The sequence below is a fragment of the Pygocentrus nattereri genome, chromosome 5 (assembly GCF_015220715.1).
Source record: "Pygocentrus nattereri isolate fPygNat1 chromosome 5, fPygNat1.pri, whole genome shotgun sequence".
Classification (NCBI taxonomy): Eukaryota; Metazoa; Chordata; class Actinopteri; order Characiformes; family Serrasalmidae; genus Pygocentrus; species Pygocentrus nattereri.
Window position 1 is genome coordinate 39337799 of NC_051215.1, and position 25491 is coordinate 39363289.

At 39.2% G+C, this 25491-nt stretch overlaps 1 protein-coding gene across 4 annotated transcripts; it reads right to left on the reverse strand.

Annotated features, from left to right (window-relative positions):
• Positions 1-313: 313 nt before the first annotated feature.
• slc2a15a (solute carrier family 2 member 15a) lies at positions 314-25491 on the reverse strand. Of its 4 annotated transcripts, none has more exons than XM_037538871.1 (13): positions 25008-25491; positions 16613-17577; positions 15508-15606; positions 13180-13340; positions 10988-11112; positions 10243-10388; positions 9751-9883; positions 8777-8964; positions 6184-6294; positions 3569-3670; positions 3366-3441; positions 2025-2152; positions 314-1377 (listed from the first exon to the last, which is right to left on the reverse strand). In XM_037538871.1, the coding sequence occupies exons 2-13, from the start codon at positions 16655-16657 to the stop codon at positions 1123-1125; spliced, it is 1569 nt and encodes a 522-aa protein (XP_037394768.1). In that variant the 5' UTR covers positions 16658-17577; positions 25008-25491; the 3' UTR covers positions 314-1122. The 4 variants fall into 4 exon arrangements, with proteins under 4 accessions (XP_037394768.1, XP_017578366.1, XP_037394767.1 ...); XM_017722877.2 differs by having other exon boundaries at positions 23924-25015; XM_037538870.1 differs by lacking the exon at positions 25008-25491 and adding an exon at positions 22704-22826.

Genomic DNA, 25491 nt, shown 5'->3' on the forward strand with positions numbered 1-25491 from the left:
TGTACTGGAGTGAGGCAAGACGTATTTGTGCAGCTCGTGCTAACTATAGCTGGTGCCTCGAAGTGGATAACGCTCAAAAACAAAACCGTATAATGCTTTTAGATGTAGTTGATTGATACAGGAGCTCAATACCGGTAGAGTAAGGTGAAAAAGAAAGGCTTTCTTTAATTAAGCATTAAATCCGCCTCCTCAGTGAGTTAATGAAGCCGTTCTGGGCTGGCACTGGAGTTGCTTGGCAGAAACCTCAGATGCTGCTCTGTAAGCTTTTATCACCTTGCCCCCCTGATGCTTTCTATAAATGAACTACCACAGATCCATTTGAAAGTCTTTTATTTGCCTGTTATAAAAAGTGAATCTCCATCCACATTAAGGGAAATATAGTTGGAGTAAAAAATATACTCCAGAGTTTGTCCTGCATCTTACTGTTCATCTACAACATGAAAAGTATGGCAACTGGACCCTGTTCGAGCACTGTATGACAGTCTTGACATGACTGCAAATGTACCAACATAAAAAACAGGAGATAATGTTGAAATGAAAAGACAGCCATGTCACAAACTGAGCTTGAAGTTGTATTGCAACATTACAACAGCTCTCACTGAGATAAATCAGCATTTCAACGACGAGTGATCAATATCATGTGCAAAGATCTATCAGAACTTCTAACAGAATAAAATCAGGAAGAGGAAAGTGATACAGCATCTATGTACACAGTTGTACAACACATATACAATAACTTCTTAATACGCCAGAGTCCTATAACAGAAAATACATCATCTTTATACAACCATCTTGTGTATAAGTCACATATATTCTCTAACAAACAAGATCCTTTATTACAAAGATTGAAAACAAATGCACTTTTGTTTCAATGTTAAAGAAATTACTTCAGAAAATACAGCATTAATTAGATTACAAGCAAGGTGTTTTCACAAATCTCCATGTAAGATACACTCTATATTTGAATAGTCTATACCACTGAATAAATATTCTTAAATTCTTACAGGTTTTATTAATATGTGACAAATTGGCCTCATAATACATGCACTGACAAAAATATTTAACTGAGCCATGTAGAACATGCTGAAAACAGAAACAGAGCACATGATTAAATTCTCCCTCTCAGGGACAGGAGGAGGAGCTGTCGAACTCAAGTGAGCCGTTTTCTAGCGTTCCATATCCATTCATCTTCTTCAGTTTGAGCTGATCCGGCTGGCTGAGGGCCTGGCTCTCTACCACTGCCTCTTTAGTGGCAAACATCTGACTGATCTCCACAAACGTCTTATTTTTTGTCTCAGGAATGACAAAGAACACATAGATAGCTACTGCTAAGCACACACTGCTGAACACCAGGTAGCAATAGGATCCTGCAGACATCTGTGACAGAGAGACAAAAGGGTAAAAGCTTAAACAAGCTTAGGCCAAAGGAACAATGAGATGGTAGGAATGGCATATGAAGGGTCTGTGAAAGTATATGGGAAATATAAATTCCCAGTGACCACAACCTCACTGCTGCCTTATGGTTCATAAAGCATGTTTTGCAGCCAGTACATTCAAGTTAAGTGTGCCTTCTGACTTTTGGCAGTATTCACTTCCTAAACAACAGAGTCACACGTCTGGTCTTTTACTCTGTTCCAACTATGGGCAACTTGATTCATATTGGTTAAACTGCTCCAAAGAGTATTCATGGAGAACTGTTCACCATTCAGTTCTGCTTATACAATCTGGTTGCAGAGTTCTTCTTGTGGTACTATACTGAGGAATAGCAGTTTATCTGGGTCATTCTGCTGACCACTGAATGCTAAGTAACCAAAATGGTTAAATACTTTTTAAGCAGAATAAACTGGCAATAATAACACTGAACATATTTGAAATGATTTGTGGCTTCTTTACGTTTTCTGTTGTACCAAAGCAATATAATGCAATAACATACTCTAATGTGTTGGCTCAGAAGTCCATATTATGTAGTGGATTTTGGGAGGAATACCATTTTGAATATTTTGAACATAAATCAGTTATAGCACCTGTAAGAATGGGAAGATAAAGCCAATGGTGAAGTTGGACATCCAGTTCAGAGAGCCTCCAACTGTATACGCAGCAGGACGGTGAGACTGCTTAAAGAGCTCGGCCGTGATGAGGAATGGAACACCAGCTTAAAAACAAAAATCAAAATGCATTTGATTTGATTGTTGAGGATACGATTTCTAACATATATACATTGTTATATGAAACATCTGCAGACATACATTCATATATACATATATTATAAATATAAATGCATGAGGCAGTGCTTTTCCATAATGCAACAGTTCATGGTGGGAGGAGGACAATAAAGTAGCTTTATGAGCCGCTCGTTATCTCAATATGCAGGAAGTAGGGATTGTTCCAGTGCTTAACTTGTAATCCCTTTTGGTTACAAGTGAAAAATAAGCAGGCGCAAGGTGTTATTTCAAGTCTAATGAATTCAGGAACAAGCCAAGCGGCGGCTTCATTATTTGTGCATGATAATTGCAGTAGAAGGCGTGCTGCAGTTAAACTGATATGGAGCTCTGGTTGTAATTCATTGTTCATGCAGGATTTTGTCTTAAAAAGCCATATTCATCATTGTTTATGAACAATGAGCCATAAAAAATCCTAATTAAAGACGTAATTACAGCGATTGAGACTGCGGCCTGAGAATGAATTATAGATTTTGGAGTGGGGTTGGATAATACATCAACAGAGTAAAGTGCTTGCAGTCTCATTCATCATTTTAGCAGTGCTCCTCTGCTCTGCTCTTGTGGCATACATAAACTCCATGCTTGATATTGATATATCACTAAAAGAGCAACTTATGCACTTTAAAACTTATGAACTATGCACCTCGCTCTTCTAAATCCAGGTTACTTAGCAATGTGCGGTTTAATTATGATATATTTCATATGAAAAAGTTACAGCTGTAGTACAATAATACCATAAGCAGTAATAAGATAAAGCGTACATTATACATTTTACAAAATCAAAAAGCACATTTCCTCAAGAAGTCTAGGAATCATTATTAGCTAACTATTCAACTTAGGAAATAAACAAATAAATTCTTTTCTAAGCATAAATAATGCACATTCTTTTACTCCAACTTTAAGGCTTCGGGAACATTGTAGATTTTTTTTCCCCCAAGTTTATGGTCTGACATTTTGCCTCCAGGTGTCACTATTTCCCTACTTCCAGACGTCATGGGAAATCTGGGGTCAAATGATGGCCATCTGTTGATCCAGTCTAAACAATACCCTAGAGACCATGTCTGAGCATATGCAGCAAGGCAGCAGTATTTCAAAAGCCAGTTATTTAAAAAAGGAGTAGAATGTATAGATGCACAGGATACTTACCTGGTCCTATACAGAACCCAGCAATGATGCCGACCACACAGCCCACACTTACATACTTCATGAACTGCACATGCACCTAAGTAAGGATGATAAAATCATGACATAGTCTTTTTACACAGGGAATGCTATGAGCTATAAGTTTTGCAAAATAATAAATGCATTACACAAAGATAAGTAGTTTCTCCAGATTCAGTAATGCTCACCTGTAGTATGAGGGAAACTGTTATTCCAGCACAACACATTCCCATGACTGCAAAGCCCCCAATGATCAACGGCCTTCTTCCCAGCCGCTCAATAGTGAAGCACTAAAAAAAAAAGGAATTAATGAAAGACGTGAATTCACTAACATTTCTCTTGTTTTTCTGTAGTCACATTGATTCATTAATATAATAAGACTGATCAGGGATTGCTGTAACCAGTAGGTAGATTTTTTTGTACTGGCAAAAACAGGAACTCAAGCACCAGCAGAGCTTCAAGACTGCCAATACTTAATGTATCTTTGTTATTCTTGGATGGCAAACTCTGATTGCAGTCTGATTGATTTAATTCTGCACTGGTTTGAATTTAACCCATTAGTGTCCATATCTGAAATATTACATTTCCTCTTGTTCTGACCATTTTTTTATATACTGATCAAACCACAAGTCTAAACAGTGAGTTTTTAGAAACATATCAATCCTTTTGGTTGTAAAGGATTACTGATTTTAAACAATAGACTGTCAAAATTTGATTGTTGACTATTATATATACTACTATATATACATTATATATAAACTACTTTATATACTTTATATATTCATAAATTTATGCAACTTCACAAAATTCCATTACATAAGACCAAACAAAACATGTTCTGTGGCATCTTTCTTGACACACTAAATGGCAGTTGTTGGACATGGAATGGACTAAACAATCATAATGTCACAATTAAAAGTGAGAGATACAGCTAGACCCAAGTAAGCTGTTATGTTACTTTAAGTATTTCTATTTTCATGCATTAAAATAGGGAAATTCACAGGCTCTCACTGACTAGTGAGCCCTCTGTTGGCAAACTCTGAGCTTGTCCTAGTTGGTCATGGCACTATTTTGGAAATTCCTTGTTGTTGCTTCAACACATTTGGTATGGCACTTCTGAACTCAGACTCTGAAACAATAGGAGCGGAATGTTAAATTTTTCATTAAGTGCTAGTAAAGATGAAAGCCAAACCAGTGTGCTGACTTAAAGGAGGGTGCGGAGAGCAGCTGACAGCAGAATGAATAGCTGTAATTTTATAACCAATCTCTGGCCTTCCTCCCGTGTGCCATTCGCCTCCCAAGTGAGGACCAATTGACACTGACAGCAATGAGTTCTCCTGACTAACAGCGCGCCTTGCCTCCTCCAGCCGCTGCTGGTGCATCACTAAATCCTGGCTAAGCGATACGACTGGGAGAGGGAGACTGCGTCTGGCCTCCATTACAGCACTGAGATGTGACCCAGGGAAGGAGCTGGCGGGAACAAGCGTCATCCGTCTCTCTAATGCCTTCTCCTCATCTCATACACTGTTTTCTATGAGTGTCAGAGCGGAAAACTAGAGAAAGTGAGCTGCAGAAGATGGAGAGAAAAGCAAAGTGAAGCAGACGGAACAGACGGAGGGGCAGAGATGCTCCGGAGGGAAAGCTCACACAGGCCTGCTCTCTATACTTTTGCATAGTGCTACAAGGGGCAGCTCATTCTCACTCAATACCATTGACTTAACAATTCTACTGTGTCAAAGGGAAGCACCAAAGAGCTCAAATACTATGTGGAACATGGAATGTATTTTTCATTGGTTGTGCTAGAAATCATCACAATGATTAATTCCTTAGGTCTTGTCACTGTTGAATATTTGCTTATCTTAGATTCATATGGTACAGTTAATGGAGAAATCCTTAAATTGTAGGTTTGGTAAAAAAAAGTCCACAATTACATTTCTTATTTACAGATCCATTGAAACGTTATTCGGGCAAGAGGTGTAGCACGAAAGATCCCTTTTTGGTACCTTGCGCTGCAGAGCAGCCTGTTTGATTTTATTCTGCTTTTATTTTAGTTTAACCAATCATAAGTCAAGCAAAGTTTAATAATTGCATTTATTGTGATGCATTTAGATTCAGCAGACCTTGAAGCAGGCCTTACTTTAAACATTTTTTGAGTAGGACAATGATTTCAGAATATGTGACCATGATTCATTATATTTTCTACAATTATATGTTAAAAATACATTATGCAAGTTTTTTGTGATTTGGTGGAAATGAGTAATTTCATAAAACAAGCAGAAGACAATTTCATAACATTAGTTGTGCTTAGTCTAAACTTGGTGAAGGACATAAACTTGGTTAAGTACATGAATAATGTACTATTTTCATCACATCTACATCAGTATAATGGTTATTTTGTATTTGAGACTGAAGTGGACCTCTTTTTAAGCCTGTGATGTTTATACATAAAGACATGATGTGGTCCAAAACACTTGCAAAATCTCACATGACGCCTTAGACATTTAAATGATTTCAGTCTTTAGAGTTTGACTTACAGCAGCACAAGGACACCATGTTTCAATGTGTTTTTCTCCACCTGACTCAGTAATATGTATTTTAAAATATGTATTTTAAAAAGAGTTTTAAGCCAGGCCTATGAGATGTTTTATATTTAAAAATAGGTCAGACAGTGACCTGGCCTCCACCATACCCCAGTCCATAGGTACATAAATAGTTACAAGAGCCTTAATGACACCTCTGATGTGCTAACGTTAACCAAAGCTGTGAAATAATCTGTGACTTTTGCTTGAATAAGAATACTCACTCCTATGAGGCCTGCAATGATCTCTATGGCCCCTGTTCCTACGGTGGTGTATGGGATCTCAGGGGCCGGAATCCCAGCATTCTCAAAGATGTCATTGGTGTAGAACCAGATCTACAGGCAGAGGCAAAAGGAAACAGTGCATGAGAGAGGGAGAGATGGCGAGAAAGAAAGAGAGGGGATGGTGATTTTGGCTTGTACAGGTGGCACATCGTGGCCACACGGTTCTGGTGTACAACACTTCAGATTCAATTTTGGGGCTGGAGGGGTGTATGCGAGTTTAGGCAGGGGGGTAATCAGAGGGAACACAGACGGTTTTAGAGCTGCTGGGAGTGCAGAGGACACACACGGCCAGCCTCTCTCCTGCTGGTTCGGCTCAACTCAGCCAAGACTCACCACCTGTCAGCCCCATTTACTCACATGCATGCACACACTTGCGCGTGCGCACACACACACACACTCTATCTCTCTCTCTCTCTCTGTGTCTCTTCATTCATGTTCCACTATGTCATGACAGAAAGACACCATCATTTTATACCTGCATCTATTTCAGCAATGACTCTGAATCTGTTTTCAGTCTGTTTGTTTGTGCCCACAATCTGGGCATTTGTTTCCTCACTTTTTTTTTAAGTTTGATGTATGTAAACATTGCGTAGTCTCAAAATGTACTGTTCACTCTCCATACAGTCCATATAAAAACTAAGTTGCAAAAACACACCATGTTTATTACTTTTGTATTGTCAGAAAAACAGAGCATTTACATAATATGTAAATATTTCATACACCTATACGTTCTACATTATATATTACATCCACACATTCAATCTACAGCAGTTTGGCCATTCATGGTAAAGTTATCCTGGACTGCTTTTTAATAGCACAGACAATCAAAACTGAGGATAGATATATCAGTCTTTAAGGGAGAGCTCAGCCAAAATGAAAAAATTTGCCATTGCTACATCAGTTGCAAAAAAACCCTACTTGAATCCTAAAGCAGTCCCACAGCAGTCTTTAGAATGAAACTAGGAAATCTCCCTTCTGATGGCATATCTTCAGGATGGAACTTCTGAAAAAATACAACTGCTAGCTGGTGAATGCAGAAGGAAGCCAGATAGCTAAAATTACTGCTTCTTCAAATCATAATTAGAGTGGAGAACATGGACTATTCAAATGATAAAAATTACTCATCAGAAGTGGACAACAAACTAAATCCTAAAATTCAACAACTTAACATACTGTAAGACACCTGAACATTATGTCAAATTGGCTCCTTTTTCTATGGCTGAAATAGTTAAAAAAATCTTTATCTGGCATTCCTGTGCTGAATAAAAATATAACTTCTGTTTTCTTTATATTCTAGATTGATGGATTCACCAATGCTATTCTCATTTTTCTGTGACACATTAACATCCTTTCCAATAACCACTAAATTGAGTTTTTGAAGGACGTTTTTGAAGGAGTTCTTTTAGCTCCCTCAATCTCCCCTCACACTATTACACACTCAAGGCATGGTCTGAATTTGAATATCACTTTTTGGTTTAATATATTTGGGAAAATGGTGATAACCAAAACAATTACATATTTAGATGTCTCAGATGGGCAAGAATGGTAGCTGTCTTGTTCACAGTCTCTGTATGGATGAAAAGTTATATTTGTGTAATGCTTGCTGGGTATTGCAGTGACAACAATGATGAATAAAAACGTATGAAATTTGTGAATTCTGTCAAAGTGAGACTGAGAATACAATTCTGATACACAGTGAAGCCTTAATTTACAGAGAAAAGGAACAACAACAAAACCAACCTGTTTACCTATGGTTAAAAAGAGATAAAAATTATGTTTTGGTACACAAAACCAAATATTCTAAAGTGGACCTTGAAGTAAAAATATACTTAGTTTCCATTACATTTTAAGAACAATATATGTAGCATGGTATAGAACAGGTCTTTCCAAAAGTATATGATTCAGCTTTCTCAATTTACATTGGTAGAACAAATATTGTAATATTAAACTTTTAGACAGCATATCTTTAACTAAGCTGTGTGACCACTGTAGAATTAGTTATATTTGATTTGCTTTAATAATAGCATTTATTTATTGCTTTGGCTCGGCACAGCAAATTAGATGCTATAAACACACTCTAGAAATAAGGATTCTAATTTGTTCAGCTCTGTTGGGTGAAGTATGAGCTTTCTGCTCTCTCTGTCCACTTAATCATTTAAATAATTAATTTGCAGCTAAACAAAATAATTCAGCAAGGTAATTCTCCTTGAATAGGCTTATCCTAAGAACGAGAGTTTTAAAAACTCAGACCAACTGGCACTGTGCTACCTCTCTGGTTCTATACTGCTGCACTATTGCTTTGTGGCATGCAATATCTTGGCATGTTCTCTGTGAGTACAGGAGCTTAGGGATTTCAGCTCCAAACATTACAACATTAAACTCACAGCTCATCCCCACAGCGTCAGTTTTGTTCATGTGTTTGCCAGGTCGCAAAATCTGGATGAATCATCTCTATTCTCAGAAAATGCTGTTTTGACTGGAATACTGTCAAAACTTCCTAAGCAGTCAAGTGTAAACATAAATACTGTCTTACTGCATCAATACCAGACAGCTGCATCCCGATGTTAATGATGACCACAGAGAGGACCTGCCAGCGGACTGTCGGGTCCAGCAGCAGCTGCCAGACAGACACGGTCTCCACTGTGGACAAAGAGCGCTGCTCCTCCTGCATTTCCTCAATCTCAGCCTGAATGTTACATTTGGCTCTGTACCATTTCAGAGCTGTGGGAACACAGCACACAATGTGGATTACTATATGACAATATCACAAGTTCAATACAGAGTACTGTACAATATTGTCACTCAGTGTACAGTATCGTCAAAAACTTTTAATGTAAGTTAATGTAAAGATGCTTATTTTAAGTGATTTCAACAGTTGTGTTGAAATGATGCAGAAAAATAAAAATCCACAAAAATGAACATATGCTTTTCTTTGGACAGCAACAATATTGTATGAATGTGTAACAAGTTCAGTATAGAATCTTCTTCTTCTTTCGGCTGCTCCCTTTAGGGGTCGCCACAGCTGATCATCTGCCTCCATCTTGCCCTATCCACTGCCTCCTCTACTTTTACACCAAACAAGTTCAGTATAGAATATTACATGTAATTGTTACAAATTCAATGTAGAGTATTATGCATCACTGTTAGAATCTGTTACAAGTGCAGAGTATTATATGATGGTGTTAGTGTATAAGTTCAGTGTACAATATCCAATATCTTATGCTATATGTTCACCATATAGTATCAGACAGTCTAACACAGTTTAACACAGTCAAATTCAAAGTACAGTATTATATGATGGTGTCAAAAGTTCAATGAAAAGTATTATACATCATGGCAAATTTAATATAAAGAATTAATAATGTAATATAACATGGTCACATTCATTCAGAACAGTGTAAAAGTCTTTCATTAAAAAATTGGGTTTGAGTGACAAAAACAAAAATACATGTTTAAATTTGAACAAACTTTCAGAACAAAAGAGAATAAATTGAGCAGCTCTTTCACCTGTGATGGTGGCATGGACATTATGCTTCTCAATCAACAAATAACGAGGACTTTCTGGAAACCATGGTAACAGCATCAGCTGAACGAATGTTGGTACAACCACTAGGGAGAGGAACAAGGGCCAATGCTCCTCCTGCCAAACAACGCATCACAGATAGACATACAGTTAGAAAGTGTCAAAGTGCTGGTTCAGTGTTTCCCAACTCCAGCAGTGTAGGACTACCTGTGCTGCACAGCTTTGTGTTTTCCCTGCACCTGATTCACCTCATGAGGAGTCTGGTAATTAGACGATGACATGAAGCAAATGTGTTAAAGCACATAAATCACAAAACTGTGCAGTGCAAGAGACTTCCAGGACAGGAGCTGAGAAACACTGATCATTCATTTCTAATCTTGAGTTTGGCCACAGTGGAATATAACGAATGTCTTTTTTAGCTGCTCAGAAAAACTTCACTTCTTAGAAAGTTATGATGGTGAGATTTTGTAATTTACCTTTCCAAGGAGTTCATGTAGGCCCAGAAGCTGAGCAGAGAACACGCCAATGCAGATAAAAATGCTAGGCATGAGGCCAAGGAAGCCTCTTAGGTTTTTGGGAGCAATCTCACCGAGATACATCGGCACCACACTCAGAGAGATCCCTGGGAAAGTAGAAAGGGCACACCATGGGTGAAGTTAAGTTCTGTTAATGCAGCAGGGTTAATATTCAGCTAAATACTATCCTAATACTTAATAACTACTATAAAATATTCTCAAATGACTGAAAAGAAATGGTGCTTTTCAGTAAGGCATGGGTTGGTTTTCTTACTACTCCAAGGCAATACAGTCTGTCATCATTTCTGTTGTTAAGTGACCCATATAATACCTATGCTGAATTTGGTTACACTTCTGGTCGAGGAATCAAGCGTACCGAGCAGGTATATATGGCTGGAGCTAAATATAGTGAGGTTATCTATTGGCCTCTAAGGGAATCACAAGAATTGTATGGGACTCCAACTTTCACAGGTAATGTTATGTGATAGAAAACACACACAGGTGCTTGATCAGGGTATGGGTAGTTCTATGCTTGGATTAGTGATCATATGACACCACAATGTCTGGTGGAAAACTGTTATAGTATGAAATTATGTTGTTCTGAGGGTGAAGAACTGAACTGCAGGCCACATACAAATCCTTAGGGGTTAAAGGGAAACCTACTCACAGGGTGAGTACCTACTCAAGCTTCTGACTAGCAGCTTACCTGAATGTATTCCTGTGATGAAACGGCCAAAAATGACCATTTCAGGTGAGCCACAGATTCTGCTGAAGCCCATCAGGGAGCCTGCTATGAAGACCAGCACAGTGGAGTTGACGAGAGTTCCTTTCCTGCAAAGACAGACACACAGATTCCTGTTCCTGCCACTGCTCATTAAGCTGGGGCAGTTATGCTCAACAGCCAGCCACCAGGGAGTTTAACTATCAAAACCAGATAATTGATGTTCCACAACCGCAGCGCTGAGTAAAATAGCTGGCCTCCTTGATTAGTTCTTTCAGGTGGTAAACTTTCGTCCTGATTTACACCCAACTGTGCCATGCTCTGCGTTATGATGGCCTTAGTCCTATAAAACACTTTGCTGGACCAAAATTGATTAGAACATTAAATGGGGTTGTGAATCATCATCTTTCATTTGCATTTAAATGTCTGCAGTCTAATCTCAGGGCTCCCGTGAGATGCTCAGAGCAGACGAGTTTGTGAGTCTCTCTGTGAGAGTGCCAAAGATATCTTGATATCTTAGTCACATTAAGTTATGACTGTAGACAATTTTTTCCTTTGAAAACTTTAGGTTTAGTATAAGCTCTAATTTGGTGTAAGCTTATCCTGTTTTAATTCTACTGAACCCAACATCTCATACGTGATTTAATTCTACTGAACCCAACATCTCATTCACGATTTAATTCTACTGTACCTAATGTCTCATCCATGATTTGATTCTACTGAACCTAATGCCTCAGCCACGATACTTTGGCGTTGACCCAATCAGTAAAATCTTCTTTTTTCATTTTGTACATGTTTATGTACATGCTGAGGTTAACACAAAAGAATTAACATGTAGAATCGGAACTTACTATGTGTTTTCTTTAGCTACATATAAAACGCACAATGCTGCTGTTATGGTTGAACTCACTGTTATCGTTTCTGAGTGAGCAAATGCACACACTGGGAATAAAAGTTAGATCACTAAGGGCTTATTATTGATTTGTGTAATCAGAATAATGATCAAAGCGAAGAAGCAAGACATATATACCTATTCACATATTTGCTATATGTTACGTTGTGACACAGAATTAACATCTTCAAAATTTCAGCTACTATAATGTTCCTGACATATTAAAATAAATGGGAGTATATTAATCACCACTATTTTAAACATTAATGGGGAATTCCACAGATTTTTAAAAATTTCTGCTTAATTCAGTTATTGAGAAGTAAGCCATTCAGAAAGGATTGATATGAATTGCCCTGTTCAAGAGAAACATATTCACTGAATATTTCTTTACAGAGGTGGTGACAGGAACCAGTGATCTCCAGCACAAACATATCAATTTTATTTATTATTCAAAGTCAAGTGACCAACAATGAGTCAATCTATATGTGTCTTCAGAGCTGTAGCTGTAATCCTGAAGAGGGCGAAAAAAAGTGATAAATCTGAAAGAAAAAAAAAGTTTTCTTCTGGGATTATTTTGCCTTCCAACACTCTGTACCTTTTCACCCTGAGTACATAAAACAATAAATTATAGCCTTAAATCTAATTTCGAAACTGTCTCAAAACAATGTCTCACGCATGATGTAATGTGTTTGTTAGAATTTTGTATAATAGCTTTCTGTGAAGTAGGTTTAAGAGGCAGACATCTGGTTCCTGTCACCACCACTGTGAACAATTCTGATTTGGTAAGTTTCTCTGAAACTGAGCATTTCACATCAAACCACTCTATATTATTGTGTTTACATCGATACAATTAAATTGTGCAGAGATTTTAGAAGGGAACTCCCCTTTAAGGGCTGGTTTCCAAAAAATGCATTAAACCTGGTCATGGACCAAACTGAAGCATCAATGGTGAATCACCATTGCAAATTATTTTTAATCTATACCTTAATCTCTTTTAGTCATTAGTTTAAACTGGGTCTAGGACACTAGCCTTAAAGTTTTAATCAATTATATTTTTGTCACAGAGGCCAGCTGAAACGTTTGTGAGAAAAGTTTGGTGCCTAAAGGGCAGAACAACAAAACTGTTTCTCTTCCAGTGGGTGACCAAGGTCATCCAGAGAGGTACGAAAGGTCATGTGGGGTAACAGATGAGGTGGCATGTACCTCAGTGGTGCTCAAACTCTAGGGAGTACCTGGCAAAGTGACCAGACACCGCCAGATGTTATGGGGTCTCCTCTTGCCTTACCTTCCAAATTTGGTGACAAGAATGCCCACCATCAAGGAGCCGATCAGGCCTCCGATGGCAAAGACGGACACGGTCAGTGAGTACATGAGCGTCAGTGCCTCTCCATTCAGCCCCGTTCCATTTCGACTCACAACAGTACGGTTATAGAAGTCCTTAATATACTGTGTGTAAATAAAGAGGAGGGAGAGAAAATGTGTTATCATGACACACCCACTCACCATCATGGGAATGAATTTTATTTGATTGCACAGTTACTGCTTGTTTAACAAACCAAATAACATGACACTCACATGACACTGTTCATACATTATCTGGAGAATGTAATAGTATCATCCATCATTAAAATCCATTAGGTCAAATGTCTCAGATCTCAAAGTTCCTTTTCAATAAAGCATACATTTATCTCAGTGGAAGTTTCTCTCTCTGTTTCTCTCTCTGTTTCTCTCTCTGACCATCCTTGGGTCACAGTTTAACTGAATTCCTGCACATTTTTTTCTCCTTTTTTCCTAATCAATTTAAGCTGATTTACTAGAGTTTAGAGGTTATGATATCAGTTATCTTGTAATTGACTCGTGAGTACAACTGTGTGACAGTCATTTCTGATTCTAATGAGTGGCTGAAAAGCTTTCATTAGCTGTCAAGTTCCTTCAATGACTTTTCTAAATTGATTTTGAACAAGTGCAAGGTTTCCTGTTCTGATCTAACAATTCCAAACTTCAAATCCTCCACAGATCAGAATGACTGGGATAATTTGAACATTTGGTTTAGTATGTTCTAAAATCTTGAGACAAAATTGTAAACTTCAGAGCCTGCATCCTGTGCATACAGTCCTCCAAATATGGCATAAAATGAATTTTTATGAGGGATGTAACAGCTAGCTGTGAGACAAAGAAACAACAAACAGGAAAATTTGAATCTTTTCATCATTAACAGACTAATGGTGCAGGGCAAATAGGTCCCCACTTACTGTACATGAAGACCTGCTAGAGGCAACCACTGCAGCACCAAATAGCAGAAAAGCTGAGATTGATAATATTATACATCTCAATTATAAAAACAGTGTTCTCATCAACTTAACTAAAGAATATTTCACTTCCTTATATTTGATGAATAAACCTCAATCTTCAAAAGTGTCCAAAACCACTACCCTGTTGCTGTTTTGCAATACAGAATTCAGTAATCACTGCTCTTTTTCTAGGAGAAGAAGTTACAGAATCATGATGAAGTAGCATGGGCTACATTCCCTGAGTTTCAGCCAGGGTTTGTTTCAGCCACATGGCCCATTCCATCTACATTCCTCATTCAATGACAAATCCCTCACACAGAACATTGCCTCTGAGGAGCTACTGTTCATGACTCCACTAAGGGAAACTAACTCCACTGTAGAACTAGGGCTTACTGATCAACAATCAATATATTTTAACATGTGAAGTCTGTATAGTGAAAACAGTTTTCTTGGATTAATCAACTAATAGAAAGGCATTCTTTTAGCATAGAATACTAGCGTTTGGGAAACATGGGTTCATAAACTTAAGTAATGCACAATATATCTTCAATCATGATCTTTTTCCATTTTCTTGATTCTAAATAAATACTAATGATTTCTTGTATAAGTGTTTTATCACATGTCTGTAAAGCACCTTGAGCTGCCACCAGCATGAGAAGAAATAAAAAATAAATAATAAATAAAAATTATTATTATTATTATTACTGTTATCATTATTAATAACTTCATCTGATTGTCGCTGCTTCGAAAATGTTAACATTACAGTAGAAGGAAATATATTTTCAGCTTTAATAGGGAGCTGATGGAAGAGGACATTTATTCCAAGTAATTATGGACCATTTACACTGGCCTATTCATCATAAAATTTTAACAGAAGGTTGGAGCTGACTGACATTTCCAAATTATGTAAAAGAAATAGAAACTGAGATACAAGGTTTTCTTCAAACAGCAACAATAGACTTTTAAATATTGTGGCATTGAATTTTATCAATAGTGCCCAGTATCAGATTATATTAAGTAGTCTTACGTCTTCTTGATGAGCACCAACACAGAGTTTTCATTCTCTATTACCATTATCTAATTATTATTATTTTTGCCCCACAATTTGGCCAATTTGAGAGAGTAAACCATTAGTAATACCATTTCATTTCCAGGAATCACGAGTTCTGCACTATCTAATATGCAATAAAAGCTTTTAAATATTGTGACATATCTTCCCTTTGGTACCATCAATTCTTATCACTTTCAGATGCATGTAGAGCATGAAAATGCTTTAGTTAGTCTAATTATACATGTGATCATCACACTTAATGAGCTCTTACCCCTGCAGGAGAGTTGACCACTGCCAAGTTATAGCCATAGAGCATAGAGCTACCAAATGAGGTGAGGAATGCCACTGCCAACAGGGATGAGGTGAGGTGCTACAGAGAGATAGAACAAGGATAACATACATTTTAATGTTATATCAGTCAGTGAAGACAGAAAACAATAAAACTAAACAAATGCCAACATGTACTCAGCTCCATTTACTGAAATTCAAAAATAAAATGATTAAACTGGAAAGCTAAAGGAAGTACACAGTAATATTAATGAACTAATACATAATTATCTGTCTGTGCTATCAACAGCTGGAGCCACTAGGGGTCATAGTGAATCTAAGACCTCACAAGAATAGATCAATCATTATGATGGACAGAAGTGGACATCTGCTGCATTATACTTGTACAAAGTAAGTAAAAAGAAAGTATATAATTATTGAGCATATAGTGCTAATGAAATTGGATTGAATTTACTGTGAGCACAGGGAAAATCAGTCTATGGTTTGTACACAATAGTTATCATACAAGTGGCCTAATCAAAGAAAATCTAAGAAAACGTTATTCCTCCTGAATAAATGGTCATAATCTATTTTGTTGAGCATATCTAGTATCTTGAGAGAACTTGTCACCCAGGAACAGCTCAAGCAGTCTACATGCTCTGGTAAGAGGAGTACTTGTACATGTAATTACTTAGGACCTGTGCAGACAGATGATCAGGGGAAGACTTAATTTAGCCCACTAAATGGTCAGATGCAGCTACTTATGTATACACACGTGAGGACAGAGAGAGACAATGTCTTGTGACATTAAATGAACATCATCTATGTCTTTATACACTGATCCAAACAGATGACTGGCATAGCTGAAAACTAAAAGAAACTGTGTTTTATGAAACTTTAGGGCAAATGGCAGAAAGTAGTTTGAAAGAAAACCGGCAAATTTTTTTCAAGAATGAAAGTAAAAAAAAGAAAAGAAATAAGAACAGAAAAAATGACGTTTGAATGAAGCTATCAACAAGCAAAAACCACAACCACCACTACTACCATCTCCAACAACAACAACAACAACAACAATAATAATAATAATAACAACAACAACAACAACTTACCGATGATATTTTCCCCGGTGGCGTAATCAATACTTCTTCGGCCATTTATACTTTTTCAATCAAAGGTTTCTTATCAATAAAAGATGAACATTGGATGAAGGTTTCCTTTCAGCTTGGTGTGTCCTGCGCTACTAGAATCGCAACTGACCTCATCTTTACAAGGACAGGCGTGGTCAGACTTCACGGTGAGCAGTCCGTTTAGACTCTGAGAAGCTGGGCCTGTCCTCTCATCCTCGGGGTGTTGAGCACTCGGCACTCGACATGCTACACAGTGGACTCACATGATTGCTAGCAACGTGACTCAGAGAGAGAGGCTGGTGAAATCAATTAGCTAAGTGAATTTAAAGACTGCGGCCTTTGGTATGAAGGGCAGAAAGCCCGTGGTGAGCGGCCCTGTTCCAGCACAGCACGGGCAGAAAATGGCAGACGATGTAAGCTTATCAAACTCCTCCGCTATATACAGTTTGAGTGGTGGTTGGTACTCGCTGTGGTGTAGTGAAACTCTAGCTTTGCCTTGGTCTGGCTTAGCGTCCGCTGTGGTACCTCAAGCTAACCTCGCAGCTTCACAAGCTTCTCATTACAAACAGCCTTGCATGTAATTGGGCTACTGGGCCTCAAAGCCACAGTCCGGAGTTGTGATCGGATTGGGTTTAGCAGCTTACATAAATTACTTGGTCAAAGAAAAAATACTCATTCAAAAGATCTAAAGTTTAGATTTTTTACTCAAGTACAAAGTACTAAAGTACAAAGCTCTTACCTTTTATATAAAAGTATAAGTGTAACAGTAGCCCCCTTAAAATAGCAACTCAAATGCACTTTGTATTTTAAAAAATGGGCGTTCTCTGCTGAGCATTAATCTGATCAAGGAAAAAGTCCCAAATGAGACATAATGGAGGTCATGGAGGGAAATGACCAGCAACACAATTGTCCCTTCAGCGTTTGCTGGCTTGCTGTTGGCTGAATTCCTGTAGGAAGAAATACAACACTAAGAAAAGAGATCTCTTTAAAATATGTAGTTTCTATTAGACAACAGTGAGATGAGGAGGAAAGACAAGGCAGACGCTTGTTCAAGTCTACTCAGATATATATAAAAAACAGTAATTTCATGTGTCTCCTCTTGAGAATTAGTTGACATCTCAGTAAAGTCTCACACAATGCTCAGATGTTCCAAGATAATAACCCCTCATGTTTATCAGCAACTTAACAAAATATGAAAATATGAACTCACTATTTCTCATCCAAGACTAAAGACCTTCTCAGTTTTAATGCTGAGAATAATTGTTGAAATTTCTATCTGGGTCAAAAATATATTTTCTCTTTTTTTTGTCTGATGCTGCTTATGACCATGATGAAATTGACACGTAAATGAAACATAGTGAGAATTGCCATTGTAATTGGTGATTGCTAATCACCTCTATTCTGTACAGGTTGAAGTGAGAAATTTGCAGCTAAATTGATCAAGTTATTGTTCAGTTTTCTTTTGTCACATCCATTAGGTTTAGATTTGTGCTTCAGATGCTTAATGAACTAATGCAAAAAAAGATATGTGAAAAGAAAAACGTAAAGCAACACTATGTAGGATTTGGGGATTTGGAGACCTCTCTGGTGGGAATATGTAATTGCATGCAATGTGTGAAGAACATTTTGTAATGTCATTTGTGCTTCGGACCCCCACAAGCAGATGAATCTGACTTTTGCAAGTGTTTTGAAAGAGCATTTGATGATAACTTAGTGAAAACTTGGTAAAAGATGTTTCTTTAGAGGATATGAATGAATTATCTCCTGTCATTGTCATATCTTCATCGGTACAATGGTGATGTTGCATTTAAGATCTAAACATTGAGTCAGGCTTTCTTTCAGAAGCCGTGTGTGATGTTAAAGCATAGATGTATAATGTGATCTGAAAAACTCTCACCAAATCCATCCAGCTACCTCTAACTTTTAAATACTTAACAGGACGACTTGCAGTGGCACACGCTCACCATATTTTAGTGATTTCTTTTATCACAGTAATGCTACTTCTTTCAGTTTCAACAAAACATTACAGAGAGCTGCTTTAAAGTGCAGATACTAAAGTCATACTTACCAAAAGACATTACTTCCCACTACCACCCTGGCCAGAGCTCAGAAAAAAGACCTAATAGAAATTTATTCTGAAATAGTGTTTTCTTTTTGCCATCGCAAAATATGGTGGTACAATGGTACATGACCTGTGTTATGAATATAATTGCATCTTTAAACCATTTGTGCAGCCCAGTTTAGATTAAAACTGAGCTGTTTGGAACTCCCTGTCTACACCTATGCCACACAGTAGCCTTGATTTTCAAGTAAAAACAAAAATGCAGCTATGAACTTCGCTCTCTCTAAAATTTAATTTAATTTACTCACTTGTAACTGTTGCTGTTTGGCTCTCATCAGTTCCGCAGTAAAACTGCACTAAATTTAAATTTCATTACAATGGCTAGGGCTTATTAATGCCACAGTACAGTAAACCTATTCAAATAGATATTTTTCACTTCTGGTATCTCCTTAGTGTGCTTGTTTACTTTTTAATTTCGCTTTTTCCTCTTCTTACCTGACTTCTGTTGAATTTTATGGTGAACGATTATGTCAGTGCCTCACCCACTCATCATTATAGTAGCACCAAAAGATACTTATGAATGAGACATTTTATCTCCATTGTCACTCTCAGATCACACTGAAATGTCATATGAATTCTATCAGCATCATGATGCTACTTAGTAAAAATCAATTATAGCTTCATATAGTAGACTATTCACAAGAAGAAAGACCACACCTCCACCATGTACTTGTACTGTACTAAGTTGGAACATGTGAGTTTGTCTGTGCATGGCTGGAGACAGAGATAGTAAGATATAAATGAGTATGCTGGTAGACACATCTTAGAAAGTGCTTTTAATACTATCTGTCTGTCTGTCTGTGCAAGGAATACAATAAAAATCATTTGTATGTGTTTTTATACATGTATACACACATACACACTGGGCTCTTTAGTATATACTCATGTATACACACATAAAGGGCTCTTTAGTAAAAGAAAATGGTCCCATATAGAACCATGAACCCTCAAAGAACCCTTTGCAGAATGTGCTTTGGACATATATATATATATATATCCAAAGCACATTATATATATATATATATATATATATATATATATGCACATTATATATATATATATATATATATATATATATATATATATATATATATATATATGAAAGGGTTAACTCTGCTCTAACTCTGCTCTAAGCAGATTTTGCAGCAAGCATAGCTGCTGTCCTTGGCAGTTTGCACAAACAACTTGCTCCTCTTATCGGGAGAACATTCTGTCCAGAACCATTTGTTCTCTTTTGTAGGTAAGATTGTCATACACAGAGCAGTTCCGGTGGTCCGTGAGTGTCAGCTTAGCATTTCATGACTGTTAGACAACTTATTTGGGTCCACCCTGTTTGCTTGTACGCAACAGGGCAGGACGTGTATGTATAAAAGAAGGAGTGCCCTTCTTTCTTTGTGCAGAAGACTTAATAAACTCTTTGATTGATTACGAGCGTGGTTCTGTCTTCCTGCACCGAGCGCGCTCGCTGAGACTGAGACTTTCCACAGGACAGGTGATCCACTCTCTGGTTCCTCTTCATAAACGGACCAAAAACGGCCGGTCCTTTCAAATGGTGACCTCCGACATGTTCTCTTCACCCAGGTAAGTCCAATGAATCTTTTTTGGACCTCTGCCTGGTTGTCGAGATCACCTGAGTGTTCAGAGCGCACCGACCTAGCCCTGTCGGGTGGGCGGGAGTACGAGAGTGAGAGTATAGAGGGTATGGTACATTTAAACCTAAGCGCTTAGTGGGAAACAGGGAACGTCCTATAGTGGAAACTCTCAGTACAGCTCTCACTGTATTTTTCCATACTGGGCACATCGTTCCAACCAGAGACATCGGCTGCATGGATGCGTAGATGTAATTTGGGCTATTATGTTGATCCATTTTTGTCCAACCTAGCTGGTTGGACCGAAAGTAATCCGCAAATACCCGCATACCCCAGGGAGGGCACTTTCGATGCGGGCTATTTGGGTTCCACACATCGCATGATTAATGAGGGTATAGGGGATCCCGGATGAGACCTATCTTACATGAATGAAAGCTATAAATCATGGTATGACATGAAAAAGGTGTGGGATGAACTGAAGAAACTCTCTTTATGTATGTGAAGTTTGGTTTTACGCCATCTGCGCTCAGCCTTTCTGCATTCTCTCTTTTGGGTCCGTGCTGCTACAGTGATGATATCAGCGGTACTTGTTTCCAAAACAAGCATGGACCCTGTGTCCCAATTATCTCTCCCACTCCAGTTCGTATCAGAAGCAGAAAGAACAAGGAGTTTAGGTCAGATAATGTGAATACATCCAACCTGCAGTATGTTGGAGGTAACTCACAGTCTTTGAAACAAAGTGTACAGGTTATTAAGTTAGCTCTACTGAATATCAGATCTCTTACAAATAAGTCTTATATAATTAATGATTTAATTACAACTCACAGGCTTGATTTCATGCTTTTAACAGAGACATTAAACTCATAGTGCTGATATTGTGTTAACTCCACCAAACTTTAACTTTTTAAATGTTTCATGCACCGGCAAGAAAGGTGGAGGTGTAGCAATGCTGTTTAATGATACTTTCCAATGCAAGCAGTTACCACTTGGTGATTTCACATCTTTTGAATATTTAGGTGCGATTTTAAAAGGGGGCACAAAGAATATTATTAGTAACTGTCTACGGACCTCCAAGGTACAATGCTAATTTTATTGATGACTTCACAGATATGTTATCTTTTATTTCTACTGAATTTGATCATTTTGTTATTGCTGGTGATTTTAACATTCATATTGATAATCACAAGGCTAATTACGCCAAAGAACTCTATGATGTACTTGAATCTTTTTAACTTTCTCAGCATGTGACTGGAAGCACACATTGCCATGGTCACACTTTGGATGTGGTTATCTCAAAGGATCTTAACATTTCAGCCTCTATTAAGGATGTTGCATTGTGTGATCACTACTGTGTATTTTTTGAAATGTGGAATCCACAGCAGTGCCAGGCAAGTTAGGTTTAAGAAAAGACAGATAAATGACAGGACAGCTGCACTTTTTGTTACCAAAATGTGCTCTTCACCTTGCCAATCATCTGGCTCATGACCTTCCTGTTGTGTCTCTCAATGTATCTGGTGTTGATTATAATTTTCTCATTGATACCGGCGCCACGCTCTCTTCGCTCGGGACCCAGCTATGAGGGGCCTTTATCATCTAGAATCACTAGCTCTGTGGGTATTACAGGACAGCCCTTCTCATCTCCGTATATGCCCCCACTTCAGGTTATATGCGATGCAGTGCGATTTACTCATTCTTTCGTGTTCATGCCAGATTGTCCCTTTAACCTTATGGTCTATCCCTGTTCTTTTCTGGTTCGTGCATGACCGTGTCCACAGGAGATTTCAATCGCGATCTCAACATCGCCAATAAATCCTTTAAATCACCCGTGTCCGCTCTGTTGTCTGTCTCACACCCCCCAGAGGTTCCTGAGCCTCTGCGTTCCATACCACACACTGTTTGGGCTGCACATAAGGATGATGTTGGCAGGGTTGATTGTAAACCATATGAGGCTACTCTAAAAAGCCCCACTCCTGTTTATGTTAAACAATACCCTTTGCCCGAGCACAAACTGTGTGGTATAGACTCTATTCTACAGAAACTTCTTTCTCTAGGTGTGGTCGTCCCATGTCAAAGTGCGTATAACACACCGATTAACCCAGTCCCCAAGCCGGACGGTTCTTGGCGATTCACTCAAGATTTTCGACGCCTTAATGACGCCGTCGTGCCTATTGCCCCAATTGTGCCTGATGTCTCTTCGATATTGACCTCGATTCGTGTCAACACACATTTTTTACTGTTTTAGACGTTAGTTCTGCTTTTTTCAGCATTCCTGTTGAACCCGACACCCAGCCGATTTTTGCTTTCACTCATCGCCAACGCCAATACACGTGGTCTCGTTTGCCGCAACGTTTCTGTGACTCACCTGCGGCGTTCGCCGCGTCGCTCCGAGACCTCATTTCTGACCTTTTCCTCCCCGGGGGTGCTGTGCTCCTGCAGTATGCAGATGACCTTCTGATTTCGGCCCCTGACAGCTCCACGTGCACTGAGGCATCTAAACTGGTCCTCATGCGCTTGGCTACCCTGGGCTTCAAGGTTTCACTAAAGAAACTGCAGTTCTGCCTACCCCAGGTCCAATATCTGGGTCATGAACTATCTCAAGGTCAACGCCTCCTCTCCGCTGACCGAGTGTCATGCATCACGCAGCTTCCCAAGCCCGCCACCAAGCAGGCTATGATGTCTTTCCTCGGCCTCATCAATTACTGCAGACAGTGGATTCCTGACTGCTCCGCGCATGACAAAACACTGCGTGCCTCCTTCACTCACGAACAGGCCATGACTCATCGCCTCACATGGACTACAGCCATGAACTGTGCATATTCTGCTCTACTGTCCTCACTGCAGTCTGCACCAGCCTTGGGCCTGCCCAACTACGCTCTGCCATTTCACCTGTGGGTGTCGGAGTCAGGGGGCACTGCTGCTGCGGTTCTGGCTCAGCCCCACGGGGAGGTTTGCGCCCTTGCGCATATTATTCTAAAACATTGGACGTTACGGCCCGAGGCCTTCCGTCCTGTCTCCGAGCGGTCGCGGCGTGCGCACTAATGGTACAGGATGCTGAAAAAATCGTTCTAGGTCATGACTTGACCTTACACACCTCTCATCAGGTCTGTCAGCTCCTAAATAACTGTTCTACACAGCACTTGTCTGCTCAGCGGTGTGCAGGCTATGAGAACATTTTGTTGAACACCGAAAACCTCACTGTGCGTCCGCACTCCTCACTAGATACTGTCTCTTCCGCTTTAATGCGTTTACTTCTGTTACCACATGACGCCTCCAGTCCCACTCTAGACGCACATGACTGCGAGACCCGTCTGGCCGGTGAAACTTCTATTCGCCCTGACGTGTCTTCCACCCCGTTGCCTTCTGGCCTTGCATTTTATGTTGATGGATGAAGTCCAAGATGCCACTATATACACGGACAACCGTTACGCTTTCGCCGTAGTTCATGATTTTGGGGTAATCTGGCATCAACGCGGTTTCGTTACTACTGATAACAAACCCATTTCCCATGCGTCGCTTATCGAGGACCTGATCAGGGCGAGCTTCCTGCCCTCCCGACTGGCCGCTGTTAAAGTTCGCGCTCACCAGCGTAGTAGCGACCCCGACTCTGTTGGTAACAATACCGCCGACTCTGCCGCGAAACGCGGAGCTCTTCATGGCCCTCCTTGCCCTTTTATGAACTCGGCTTCCTTCTCCTGTGCTGCACTTACGGTTGACTTACTTCCTGGTCTTGATCTTGACTGTATTCAGGCCACCGCCTCGGACTCTGATATCAAGCATTGGCTGTCATCGGGCTACGATCCAGCCGTCAAACCGCTGCGCGACGCCCGGGGCAGCCTGTCCGCACATTGTGTTCCGTTCCTCGTTCCCGATTTTCATGGTATTTCGCATCGGGAACGAAGAGGGGTAAAGCATGACATGTCCGAATTGTTTTGCATTCACAATTTGAACTCTGCCGTTGATCGCATATTAGACCGTTGTCTTACATGTGCACAGAATAACCCAAAACCGGTGTTCTGTCGAATTGTGCTGCTTTGTCGAAAAATGCTACCGTAGCGTTAATCGTCAGCAGACTCTATCGATCTGTGCTACTCCATCGAGAAATGCTACCTTATCGGTTTGCACTTCCAGTTGTGTGTTTCCCATTAAATAGAGCCTAACTCAGTATTATGACGCATTTAATTACAAAATCAAGTACGTGCACTGTATGGACAAGGGAAGCATGGATTTAAATCCATTATAACTTCCTTATTAAATATTTTCCATGTGTAGCATATCTCGATAGACTAATATCACATGTCAAATAATGCATCCCTTATCGAAAAATGCTTCCAGTACAGACCCATAACTTTTTACATCACTACTTACTCTGTGTGCACCATATGGACAAGGGAAGCATGGATATGCAGTTTTTTATAACTTCTTTATTATAACTTCTGTATACAAACCATATATGCATATATATATATATATATATATATATAGCTAAATGGTTAGGATTACAAAATGGTTTGGTTACAGAGAACACAAAATGCACGACATTATCAGTTAGTTTTTACATTCTGCAGAAAAGTGCGATGAGAGCAGGCAGGATGCAAAACATTTATTAAGGAGCCTATATAAATGTTTATAGGTCAGGAAACAATAAAAAAGATAAGAAATTACTCACCTGAAGGTATACTCGACAGAAAGGGAGCATAGATTAATGGGGTGGAAACTTATGACAAGGCTGTGGGTCTGCGCATGCGCAAAAGCGCAAAGTAGCAAATATCGATGCGTAGCACAACTCGACAGAACACCCGGCCGGACCGCACCAAGATCTTCCTAAACCGGAAACACCTTTCCATGAATGGCAAATCGATTTCACACACATGACGACTGTAGGGCCTCACAAATATTTACTGGTCTTAGTAGATACATTTTTCTCCTTGGACAGAGGTGTTCCCATGCAATAAAGAAAATGCAAATACAGTCGTGACAAAACTATGCCAAGAAATCATACCGCGTTACGGTGTCCCCTTAGGAATAGACTCCGACAAAGGCACACCGTTCACCTCCAAAGTCACACAGATGCTCGCGAAGCACCTGAGCATAGACTGGGCTTTCCACATCCCCTATCACCCTCAATCCTCGGGTATGGTCGAAAGGGTTAA